The 13,618-nt window shown below is 37.2% G+C and overlaps 1 protein-coding gene across 1 annotated transcript; it reads right to left on the minus strand.

The window, feature by feature from the left end:
• Positions 1-6,329: 6,329 nt before the first annotated feature.
• On the minus strand, positions 6,330-13,310 carry LOC127951663 (angiomotin-like 2a). Its single transcript, XM_052549671.1, has 10 exons — positions 13,058-13,310; positions 11,500-12,222; positions 11,068-11,230; positions 9,928-10,129; positions 8,714-9,009; positions 8,366-8,553; positions 8,189-8,278; positions 7,932-8,080; positions 7,522-7,659; positions 6,330-7,306 (listed from the first exon to the last, which is right to left on the minus strand). Exons 1-10 carry the CDS (start codon positions 13,096-13,098, stop codon positions 7,221-7,223), a joined length of 2,076 nt encoding a protein of 691 aa, XP_052405631.1. The 5' UTR covers positions 13,099-13,310; the 3' UTR covers positions 6,330-7,220.
• Between the last annotated feature and the right edge of the window lie 308 nt (positions 13,311-13,618).

A 13,618-nucleotide genomic window follows, 5' to 3' on the forward strand; every position in this document is an offset into this window, starting at 1 on the left:
GTTTATAAGGTAGTTGTTAAGTTTAGGGTATTGGGTAGGATTATGGATGTCATGCATTATATGTACTTTATAAGCACTAATAAACAGCCAATATGTTAATAATGGACATGCTAATAAGCAACTAGTTATTTTTTTTTTCAATATGTTTATTGTCATTTTCTCATTTTATAACCACAGAACAAGTACATATACTTACACCTTTTCACATATACATCTTCAATTAACACTTCTTAAAGGTAAAGAAAATAATAATAATAAAAATAAATAAATAAATAATAATTAAAAAAATAATAATAATAAAATAAAAAAAATAAAAAGCAACTAGTTATTAGTGTGAATTGGACCCTATACTAAAGTGTTACCACATTTTTTATTAATGAAGTCTTAAAAAATACAGATCATTTATAATGTTTTTTGTTTTATTATATTTTGAAATGTAATTTATTCCTGTGATGACAAAGCTGCATTTTACCAATCATTACATTACATGAATTTCTTCTTAAATCATGTAATTTATTACTGCAGAATGAACTTCAAAATCCCCTGAAAAACAAGGAATTTTTTTAGGACTTTTGGGATTTTCACAACCTCTCTTACTGTTTTAATTCTTCCACTAAACCAGAAATATCCCAGCGTGCCTCTCTCAACCCCTGGCCTCTTGACCAGCAATTCAGCCGTTCCATGAAACTGAAAGAAAGCCTTGTGCTAAAACGGGAAAATCCAGCATGAATACTCCACAGCAATCATGGTAATCGAGTGTAGAGCACGCTTTTTGGCCCTGACGCACACTTTGCCATGTGCTCACTATTACCAAATAATAACACAGAACCCTGGGCAGGAGAGGGAGAAGTCAAAAACACAACGCTTCACTGTGGGGGACTCGAAAAACCATTTAATTCATGTCATGCCTAAAAGTGAAATGTATCCATTTCTCTCCAGCCCTAAGCCTTATTTTGTCTCACCGACATGAGCCTCATGTTATTAGAAACATGTTTTTGATACCACAACGTCATGGAGCCTTACGAACCCAGGCTGACCTCTGAAACCTTCAGTCTGGAGCTATTTTTCTGTTGAAAACTATAGGATGCTGCTGGATGCTAAAACATAAGGTTTTTTATTACAAGCACAGTTGCCTTTGAGCAGATATTGAGCAATCAGTCAACAGACGTTGTAAACATATTAAGGATTTATAGAACAAAAACTAATTGTTGAAATATTACTTGGCAAAAGTAGGTAGTACATACTGTGCATTTAACTGGGAACACTTTTTATCACTGAGATGACTGGGGGGGGGGGGATTCCCAATTATCTGTTTTCTATTTTTATATATTTTCTGCATCATTACTCTAGTCTTCAGTGCTATTTTGGTGATCATATATACTGGTGCTGGTCATATAGTTACAATATCATCAAAAGTGTATTTATTTCACTAATTCCATTCAAAAAGTGAAACTTGTACATTATATTCATTCATTACACACAGACTAATATATTTAAAATGTTTATTTCTTTTAATTTTGATGATTATAACTGACAACTAAGGAAAATCTCAAATTCAGTATCTCAGAAAATTAGAATATTACTTAAGACCAATACAAAGAAAGGATTTTTAGAAATCTTGGCCAACTAAAAAGTATAAAATGAAAAGTATGAGCATGTACAGCACTCAGTACTTAGTTGGGGCTCCTTTTGCCTGAATTACTGCAGCAATGAGTCGATCAGTCTGTGGCACTGCTCAGGTGTTATGAGAGCCCAGGTCGCTCTGATAGTGGACTTCAGCTCTTCTGCATTGTTGGGTCTTGCATATCGCATCTTCCTCTTCACAATACCCTATAGATTTTCTATGGGGTTAAGGTCAGACGAGTTTGCTGGCCAATTAAGAACAGGGATACAATGGTCCTTAAACCAGGTACTGGTAGCTTTGGCACTGTGTGCAGGTGCCAAGTCCTGTTGGAAAATTAAATCTGCATCTACATAAAGTTGGTCAGCAGCAGGAAGCATGAAGTGCTCTAAAGCTTCCTGGTATACAGCTGTGTTGACCTTGGACCTCAGAAAACACAGTGGACAAACACCAGCAGATAACATGGTACCCCAAACCATCACTGACTGTGGAAACTGAACATCAAGCAATGTGGATTGTCTGCCTCTCCTCTCTTCCTCCAGACTTTGGGACCCTGATATCCAAAGGAAATACCAAATTTACTTTCATCAGAGAACATAACTGTGGACCACTCAGAAGCAGTCTGTGATTGTGTAGCCTACAGAACTAGACTGAGAGACCATTTAAAGGCCTTTGCGAGTGTTTTGAGTTAATTAGCTGATTAGAGTGTGGCACCAGGTGTCTTCAATATTGAACCTTTTCACAATATTCTAATTTTCTGAGATACTGAATTTGGGATTTTCCTTAGTTGTCAGTTATAAACATCAAAATTAAAAGAAATAAACATTTTAAATATATCAGTCTGTGTGTAATGAATGAACATAATATACAAGTTTCACTTTTTGAATGGAATTAGAGAAATAAATCAACCTTTTGATAATATTCTAATTATATGACCAACACCTGTAGATGGATGGATGGATGGATGGATGGATGGATGGATGGATAGATAGATAGATAGATGCATTAATTTTTTTTTATGTATTTAGTTTATAGCTTGCATTTATTTTTTAGTTATTTTTAACTATGTAAAATCTGTTTTGCAAAGCATTCCATTTTGTTCTAAACTGTCACGTTACTCATGCCAATTAATTGATCAGGAATGCTTTAATGCATTCCTCTAAATAAAGAGCACAGCAAATGCAATCATGGCCAAGTGCTGAGACTTTCAAACAGCAGCTCTGAAAAATGCAGCCGTGACTAGCATTTGAAATGCTGTCATTCCTAAGCATTAAAACACAATGTTAAAGCTTTAGTCATGGATGGGGTATGTGCGGTTTTACTGCTCTTCATCATTGCACTTGCACTTCTACTAGTCATGAGGTATGGTTTGGATTGTAGTTTGAAAATATTAATGCAAGTTTGCTTTAAGTTATTCCCCTCACAGGATGTTTCAGATCTATCATTCAGAGATAGGCCAAATTGAAGGTTATTCCATCCAGTCATCAATCAATGCTGCAAATGTGTGCGGCTGAAGTAATCAATCTACTTTCTGAGAGCACAGCTCATCTGACCAGCATGTGCCAGGACAGTAAACTGACCTCATTCATGGATTCGTTTGAAAATGAATCTGGTTTTCAGAATTGTTTGGCTCTTGGCGGATTGTGCTGACCCAACATTCATCTAACATCTAATCTAATGTTTTAGTTTTTCAACAAACACCAATGTTCCCAGCTGCTTTAATTCTGATTTGTAAGAGGATTACTGCACCCTGAAAAATTCATATTTGCTGGTGTTCCAAATTTCAAGCTTCAGGAATGTGCCCTTTGACCTTCAAATGCTCCATTTTTTTCATGTTTAGGAAGAAACCCAAGGGTAAAAAATAGCAAGTGCCTCTCAAAAGTCGAAAGAATGTTGGCAGCATTTCTCTCTGTGAGGAGGACAAGACCTCCACTGCGCTTATAAACAAGATGAATTGCAGTGTATCGCACATTTCCTGGTTCCCATACAGACTGTAACGGCCATTAAATGCTAAACCTTTTCATTCCAACCAAGAGGATTTTCCCAGCTTACATAAACTCACCTGGAGCCAAGTTTGTTCTTGTGTTGGTATGAAGATCCAGTGCCACAGTGTCGTCATTATATTTGCCTGTTAAAATGTTATTAAGTAGCAAATATTGAAAGCACATGTGAAAATTGTCTGTGTATATAGAGATAGGTCATGAAGAACCCACACGATGAAGAGCTATTCTCTCGTTTTGTGTTATCAGTTTAAATGGCAATGCTGTTATGATTTATAAACTAATTAAATTGTTCTGATACTGAGTGAGACATGATAATCCATTACTGTATGTAGTGTCACTTAATTAATTAATTTATTTATTTATTATTATTTTATTTTTTTTATAAAGACTGACCTTACATGTCGGTCCTTACTGACAGTGATCTATGTTGAATGTCTGCTTTAAGAACTGCATTTGAAAGCAGATGTGATTTAAAGGACAGCGTTTTTGAATCCATTCAACCGATCTCCGGGTCTGGCGGTAGCACTTTTAGCTTAGCATAGATCATTGAATCTGATTAGACCATTGGCATTTTGCTCAAAAATGACCAGAGAGTTTCTATATTTTTCCTATTTAAAACTTGACTCTTAGTTACATCGTGTACTAAGGCCGACAGAAAATGAAAAGTTAAGATTTTCTAGGGCTATATGTATAGGAACTATAATCTCATTCTGGTGAAATAATCAAGGAACTATGCTGCCCATGGATGAACCAGGCGCAGTGATATTACGCAGCGCCTGAAAATAGTCCCTCTGTTACTGCTACAACTACACAAATTAGCTGGAGACCATTTTAGCTTATTTTCAGCTAAAAGTGCTACTGCCAGAACCGTAGATCAGCAGAATTTATTTGAAAACGGTAAAACTGTTTAACACTAGTGGAGTTGTAAAATAAGGCTATTTTCAAAAAAAGTGTAGTGTTCCTTTAAATGTGTTTTAAAAGATATTCAAACTGGAACAAAATTTTTTTTTTCAGTTATTAATCTGAATTGTCATGTAACTTATGCCTTACTAACAAATCATACTTTCCATTGTCTGACAATGTATTGCAATCCAGTGAGTTAGGGTAGTTTTGACTGAAATTCAGCTTCCTTGAGTTTTCATTGCTGGAAATAAAATGAACTGTTAATTTGTTCACTCTGCAGTTTTGTTTGTTTGCTTTGTTAGTTGTCTGTAGTGTACATTAACTTGGTTTGATGCAGCCATCCTGATATCATCTATTTCTTTTGCCAGATTTTTTAATGGTAAATAATCTTAAAAATCAAAATTTTTGACAGATATTTTCCACTTGTAAACCTTAGCTACCTTTATTTAGTATATTTTTGAACAGTAGTTTGTAACTTGGCAAATTACAGTTTTTAAGATTTATGGAGAAAAAAATTCTGTTTGGGAACACGTTTTTAATTTATGCATAAATGCAAAAATGAACAATGGAGGTCATAATCAGAGGCATTACCAGTGTAGTAAATATGTAAGACGTGGCCGTCTTATTTTCAACAACAAGCATTGTTCACTCTTGTTACAACTGAGACCTGAATTCCTGAGATTCCTTCATCAATCAAACTTTTGTCTGTGAAATACCATAAATAGTGAAGCATGCTAGCATCTTACCATTGATGATGTCAACATGTGCATTTTTTCCCCATTGTAACCCAGCGTTACGGACCTCCCATGGACTTCTTAATTTCAGCTAAGTATCATTAAGTATAATTAAAACCATAAACTACACCTTCCCCTTTAAGAAAAAAAATACAATATTATATATATATATATATATATATATATATATATATATATATATATATATATATATATATAAATCATTCATTGTTTTATTTATGCACCTTCTATTACAAGTCAGTTTTGAGAGGTTTTAATGCACAATCTGAGAACACAAGGGAAAATTCTTCCATTTGACATTTTATTATTTGATCTTTTTTGCTTCATTACAAGTTATATTCTCAGCATATGTTATAGGTATAAGCATGTGAAAATTTATGTTATCAAGTTATATTCTCAGCAAATGTTTTGATTGCAGGATTACATGTTGGGTATGTGTGAGCTGCCCAGTTTTTACACAGTTGAGTACCTTGTAAACAACTGACTGACAGTAAGATCACCCACAAACAACTTCCTCATGAGCAGTGCGAGTCTAAGATGCCTCTCATTACTGTCACAGAGAGGAATTAGTTAAAAGCTAAACATCACACCTAATGCAGATCTATATGTTCTATCGTTGGAAACACAGAGAGTGGCATCAATAGCATGTTTCAAAGCATGTGACTACACTAAGGAATATTGAGTTGGCTTTGTCAGTGACAGTAGTATTCGGAGGCTGGATAGGTTAGTCAATGTTGGGTGAGTCAGCTTTGAGCGAGTTATCTATTGTTCTCTCTGAAAAGCAGAATGTTTGTCTGAATGCCTCAGAAGTCTGAGCATAAAATGTGGCTAAAGGTGCGCCTGAGGGAAATAGCGTGAGTTTTTCTCTTGTGAAATATGAGAGCTGGAATGCCCCTCACTGGTATTCACTTATAATTGTTCATCTTTCTTGGACTGCATGTGTAAGAGAAAACCTGCAATGTCTGAAACGGGGTGAAATCCAGTAGATGGTGCTTGCTGGAACCAACAAAAAATTCCCAAGGGCTTCACAAACCAAGAGACACATGGTTTTATATATTAATAGCTTTATTGTAAATGTTGAAATGTTTCAGAACATTCACATCTTTCATTGATTAAATAGAAGAGGTCAACCCTTGACCATGTGTTTTAAGCACATGTACTTTTACTGAAATGCTCTTTGGCATCAGTTCCTCAGCATTACATTCCAACACAACCAAACAATTGTACAAAATATATATTAATATTTCATTTGAAATGACACCTTGACCAGCAAATGTGGCATTTTAGAGCGAACACATTCCAAAACAAAATGCAAGAAAGGTAACTATAATATAATACAATTGGTTTTCTCTCTGAATGTTCTTTTAGACTACTAGGTCTATATATTGTTTTTGTCTCGCACAACATGACAGTGTTAAGTATGCCGATCCTAGAAATGCAATGTAAAAGAATAGCTGAAGGGCGTAGCAGCCATAAAAAAAAAAAAATGAGAAAAATGTACCCATTTATAACAATTGATAAAGGTGGGGTGGAAAAGATACATGCAAGAGCATTAGTCTCAAGTAGAGAGTCAATTGAACTGGAGTGTGGTGAAGTTACCACAAGTCTTCTGAGACGAGGGACAATGCAATAGTGCGGACATTTTAGTAGTTTGTGTCCACCCTCCTGTACGGGACGGCTGTAAATATATATATAAAAAAAGGATTCTCACCAGCAGCAAACTTCTCTGTAAAACAGTCTTATCTTTCAAAAGATAGCAGACTGGAGATGTAGCTTTAAGAGTAGAGCTCAGCTCCCTCTTTCAGGTGAGATTTTTGAGTAGCTCTTCTGTTTATCTGAATTCTCGCTTCACAACAGTATAATGATGTGGTGTCATTTAATATCTCTCTGAGCTCTTCAACATTTATTTTTCAGGGCAGTTTGTCCAAGTGTTCTTCATCAAATGAAGATCTCCACTGCTTCAGCCGACACATTATCCAGGCCCTTGAAAAGGTCCACAGCAGATGGTGCTTTCTGGATGTTATCTATGAAAAATATTAACAAATAATAATCAGTTATCACAAAATGAGGGACTACATCAGGAGAAAGTCATCAGTGGTAGACCTATTTAAAAAGATCCCGAATGACTTTCCGACTTTTCATCTTTATCTCTCAATTAGTGTGTAATATTTTCAGTTAGTTTCTCATAAAGTATCCTCTCATCCCATATCATACAGAAAATGGCTCAAAGTTGACTCACCAGAGCTGTTCTCTGTGTGGGAGGTTTGATCTGTTGTCTGTTTCTCCAACAGAACTGCTTCAGGTTGTCCCGGGGCTACTACCAGAGCGTGCGCTGAATGGGACGTACTAGTCGCTGGGTCACTGGAACGACTCTTCCCTGGAAAAGGATCCAAAAGAATTCATAACAAATTCTTCTTAGACACTAACTTAACCAATAACTGCTAACTAGCTGTGAACGCTAATGCTAAAGTCAGTCACAATATAAGTTAACTTAAACCAAATAATACTAATTAACATTAAGCACTACTGGTAATGTTAGTCAGTCAACAACTACCTAATCTTAAACAGTAAACAATGCAAATTTTAGTGAAACACTAATTTAGCTGGTAAAATCTTAGCTAGTGAACGCTACTTAGCATCGACACTAACCTTTGCCCTGGGCAGTGTGTGTGACCAGTGAATGAGCGATGGTGATGGCCTCAGCACCTGACTCTCTCTTCTGCTCCTGCTGCAACTTCTGCTTCAGGATGCTAATCACTGTGTCCTTCTCCAGGATTTGGGTGTACAGGGCACGGATCCTAACAACATATTAAACTTTTTAGTCCTTTACAATCCTAAAATCCAAAATGGATCATTAAATACAACTGAAATGTATTTTTAGATGCACTAAGGGGTGCCACTCTTACCGGTTTTCTACCTCCTGGTTCCTGTACTCAGATGATGGGAGCTCCTCAATGAACGAATGGCAGGGCGAATGGTTGATGATGGTTGTGTCTCTGTAAAGTTTAGAACAAAAACCATTAGAAATGAGTCTAAAAAGCACAATATACTCTGAAGATTTTGACACTGATCTCCTTTCTTACCTTTGAGCTGCAGCGGTGGCAGCGGCATCCATCGCAAACTCCCTCATGGTCTTCTCCTCCAAGTATTTTTGTTCCCATCGTGTCTTGTCGGCCTCCAGTGACAGAATGCATTCTTCTTTCTCCCGCAGCTGCTCTTGAAGTGTGAAAACACTCACGTGGGACACTCCGCAGACTGACTGTGGCTGCCGCTGTGGACAAAAAAAAAAGGAAACAAAGTGTAAGATCATTGCAATGTCCTGATCTGAAGTCTAAAGCTATTCTTAGCTTCACTGGAAGGAAACAGCCCTAAAATACAATGCTTAGAAACATCAGAACAGTTCAAAACAAAGCACCGTTTTGTCTCAGTACCTGCTGATTTCGGAGGCTCCGCAGTTCCTGCTCCAGCCGTGTCCTCAGGCGTGTTTCCAGCCCTTCTCTTTTCTTGCAGGTCGCCTGCAGCTGAGTTAGAGCCCCCTGCAGACGCTCAACCTTCTCCACATACGCTCTCTTCCTCTGCAGCTCCGACCACAGCTGCTGGCTGCGTGTCTGCGTGGACCTCAGCGCCATCTCCAGGGCCTCACTTCTGCACTGATGGTTCTCCACTTCATTTCGCAGATGCTGAACCTCCTGCTCCAGACGTGCACACTGAAGCTGCTGTTCTTCATCTGTCAGATAAGATAGAAAAAAAATAAAAAATTAGTAAATGAGAGCCGAAGATGGTCCCTACATGCCAAGTAAAGGCACGTTAATGGGTGTTATTTGATATTAAAAAGTGGTGCGGATGGTGGCATTTTGGCTGTGATGTCACAATATGGCTCATCTATCTTTTTATATTTAATATAAATGTATAAATCATCTGTGTAATGCATTACTCTAACAAAGTATTGGTTCAGTTCCAAGCTATTCTTGTAGATTAACTATTAAAATGGTTTCATTCATTGAAATAAAACTGAAATTAACTAAAATATACTGATTAGTGCAGGCAATTAACTAATAAAATAAAAATCAATTAAAGCTAAATGGTTCTGCAACCACTGGACGTGAGAAAGAAGCTGAAGGAATGTTTATGCAGGCCCTCTCCAGAACCACTCCCCATTGACTTCCTGCTCAGGAATTCAATCGCAAAATCCGGAGCGCCTCATTTACGCCAGCGCTTAAGGAATCCAGATGGAACCACTCTCACTTTGACCCACATCCCGAAGCTTCAGACTGTTTCGCTTATTTACCATAAATCACTGGAAAACTCATCATCATCATCCCACTCTTAACGGAAATTAAGTGATCGCTGAGAAGAACATTTCATTAATTGTCCATGTGAAGCAGACAAGAGCAGTGACAGTTGTTATCTGTCTCATACAAAAGCTAAAGTCACTTCTGACATTTAATCCTCTTTTCTGACTGTTCAGATCAAGTGAGGCACTGTTATGTGACTGAAATTCCTGCATTGGAATGTTTTAATTGGAAATACGTTCCCTCTTTAAGCACTTTTGCTCTTCACAATTGGAGTGCAACTCTGGATTAAGAAATATCCAGAACATGTGAAGCAGTAATGAGGTTTCATATTGCTGTGTTCATAAACTCACTCTGAAGAAGGAGCTTCTCAATAACATTCTGGTTCTGGTCAGCAGCTTCGGCTTCTTTTGCGGCTTGAATGCTTGAATGCTGAAGCCTCTTGATCTCAGCCATCAGCTTGTTTCTTAGAGCTTGCTCTAGAGTCTCTCTTTTAGCGCAGCCCTTCATCAGAGTTTCGTAGGCCTCTGAGATCCTTTGGATCTCTTGTTCCAGCTGGGGGAAAAGAAAAGACAGTTACCGTAAATAGCAAGTCAGATGTGTCAATCTAAAATAGACAGTCTCAGAAATACTTAAAGATGGTTAGCAATCAACATAGCTGGTTATGATTGAAGGCACAGTTGCATTAGTGAAATTTTGTGGGCAAAAAAGGCCAATTGTCAATTGTGTAGAAATGCATAACGGAAGTCACAGAAGTCACTGTTTTGGTCAGCATGCAAATTAATATAACCATTTTGAAAACTAGCAAAATCTACATACAGAACTTTTTGCCAACATTCAAAACTGCAGGTTCCTATTGGATTGACTTTTTATCAAGCAAATGTAAATATGAACGCTCCTCAAGAGCACAGAACAGAGAAGGTGTTCAGGAGTCCCATATGGAAAGACCAGGATGGCGTTAACCATGACTCCATCATCCCAGGCATGTTTACACAAGGCAGTGGCCTGATGGGTAAGCGCTTAAACCTGTGTAATTATCATTCTTTCAGAGTGAGCAGCCGCTTAACTGCACTGATGTAATCCATTGGAAACACTTCATTGCCTTTCGGAATTTAGCCAAGTCAAGTGAAAACTACAAAATAATCTTGTTCTACTTATTTTTTTAGTGTATCCAGTATATGTAATACTTCATATGTAATAATCACTCACATTTACACAAATAAAGTGTCTCTGTCTTTATAAGTTTTTCATATATAATCTCTGTTATAAACAGCCTGCCACTATCCATTAAATATAGAATTTAAATAGAACAGTTAGAGAATTATTTTAAGATTGAAAGACACATTTAGCCTGTGCTATTTTATTAAACTGAAAAATGACTAAATTCAGATAGCCGTTCCATTAAGATCTGTATTTTCACCTGAGCCTTTCCCAAAACCCAAATTTTCCTAATTTCTTTACAAAAAGTACATTTCAAAGTCATGTGCTTTTACCTTCTGAATTCTGAGGGCCTTCTCAGTGTGTCCCTCTAGTTCCTGTTTCAGTCTTTTATTCTCGTTCATTAGCATTTCCAGTTGACTGCTACTGCAAGCTGTGACCTCCCTGCCAGCAGGGGGAGATGGGGACAGTCTATGGCAAACCTCTGGTGTTTGAAGTCTGCACAAGATAATAATTTTCATGTTAGATTTTGAAAAAAAAAACTAAAACGATGAGATTCAGTTCATCTTAGTACATTAGTGTAGTTGGATGACAAACAATTTTTGGATGACAAATCCCATTTTGCATACTCAGCCATAGCATCAGCCAACAGACAGTTAGTCATAATGAAACATCCTATAAAATATGTCAAAACTGTAGGAATTGCATATATTTTGTCCCCAAATCAAATGTCAGCTGTTCTTAATTGTAAATTTTGCCATTGTTACCTGTTGTGCTGGGAATTAAATGATGGTGGTGCTTTGTAGTAAAGTTCTTGTTGTGCAGGAAAGGGGTACTCTGTATAAAGAAGCTGCTTATTGTACTCCAGTCCTTGCTGGTTATATTGTAAGTGCTGGTTTGCATGATATCCATGTATCTGAGGGTAACTGGCAGAACATGTTGTAGGCATTTTACTGCGCTCTCCTGAAAACTGCTGAAGCCTCTCACTGAGTGACCGTATGTGGCCTCGCTTCGGATCCCAGCTGTCTTCCTCTTCACAGGGCTTCGGGATGGTTTCACTATCCTGTAGTGAGCAGCCCCTGTGCTGTTGGCACCACTGGGAGGCTAAATGCTGAGACTGAGCCTTGGCTTGTTCATAGGTGGGTAGCTCCTCGCCGTGGTGTGGGTATGTTGTGTAGTTCTCAGAGTGCTGGTAGTCCACCTGGTGCTCTTGACCCTGGGGTTCTTGGCGCGCAGAGAGCTGAGGAGACTGGGGCTCCTCCTGGCTGAGGCTCTCAGATGAAGACTGTGAAGAACCAGCTCCTCTGTTAGCACCCCCAACACCTCCTCCTCGTCTCAGAGCCTGCTGCTGGATGGCCAGGAGTGTGCGGGCATCTGTGGGGTTTCCATAGCGAAGCTGTTCTTGGATTAGTCTGTGCAGGACAGTACTAGATGCTTCTTCACCTCTCATTTTATTTGATGGAGACGAGTATTTATGATCTGAAATGGACCTGGAGGACAAGAGACCGATCCAAGAAAAGATTATGATTTTTCCAATAGTCAATAGTTATTTGAAATGGTCTAAGAGCTGTGTTATTTTTTAAAAAAATTTAAATGCTCTATTATTTTAAACTATTATTATCAATCATTATCATTATCAATTATTATAAAAAGTGTCATATTAAGCAACAGTATAAAAAAATAAAATAAAATAAGATAAAGATAAAATTAAATAAATCTAAAGCCATCCTTGCACTAAAAATGTCGTCCCCTAATAAAAACGAGCTTCATTTGGCAACATGATTTAACTTGCATAAATCAAATAATAAGCAAATGTTTAATGACTAAACCAACTATATTAACTTGCACCTATGGTACCGACAAGCCATATCCACTTTGTACCATATAGTTACAATTAAGAACAATAACAACAACAATAATAATAATGTAAACAATTATATAAATAAAAAATAACTAAGTCAAATAATTATGAAAAATAAATAAAATATTAGCAATTCCAAAATAAAAACCGAAACAACACATTCCATTTACCAACAACTAATATATATATATATATATATATATATATATATATATATATATATATATATATATATATATATATATATATATATATATATATATATATATATATATATATATATATATATATATATAAAGTGATTATCCAGACAAGTAGCGTTTACTCAGCAACAATATATCGTCCTCAAATCGATTCGGATTCATCGGTGTTACAGATAAAGTTTCATATATTCCGTTTTCTGCCGATTAAGTCACTAGTTCGCTGCTACTGATCATTAAACTCGATTAACTCGATGAACTTACCCACTAAAACTTTCATTCCACGCGGATTCTGTTAATGGCATGTGTAATAATCCAAGTAATCCAACTAATGTCTTCTGTGTGTGTTTTATCTCCTCGTTGTGTTCAGGTCTGGTTGGGTTATGAGCTTGTAGGCGCGCGCTCCGCTCTCATAAATAACTGCGCGCGCCTGGAATGATCGGAATGTGTGAGCTGAGCTCAGGGATCAAAAGTGAAAAGAGAGAAAAAGAGCCGTTTAACCCAGCAGCTGCAGTTCCGCTTACACCCACCGGCGCTCTCACAGCAGAGCGCTCAGGTTTTCACTGAAAGTCCTGTGTTATCTAAGAAAACGGCCCAGTTGTGGTCGAGCTAAATCCATGGCAACATAAAGCCTTGTTTTACTACAGAGAGGCTGAGCAGTGATGTCACATTAACAGAGAAAAGGTGTCAAAAGGTGTGACCCAATCTGAAAGGTATGCAAACGTGTTGACACAAGATACAAAGAGATACAAATGATTAGAGCTAGAAGATCACCCTTTGCGTATTTAGGCATATCTTATAAACGTTTAAGCATATTTTCTAGTA

Source organism: Carassius gibelio, chromosome B2 (genome assembly GCF_023724105.1).
Source record: "Carassius gibelio isolate Cgi1373 ecotype wild population from Czech Republic chromosome B2, carGib1.2-hapl.c, whole genome shotgun sequence".
Taxonomy (NCBI): domain Eukaryota; kingdom Metazoa; phylum Chordata; class Actinopteri; order Cypriniformes; family Cyprinidae; genus Carassius; species Carassius gibelio.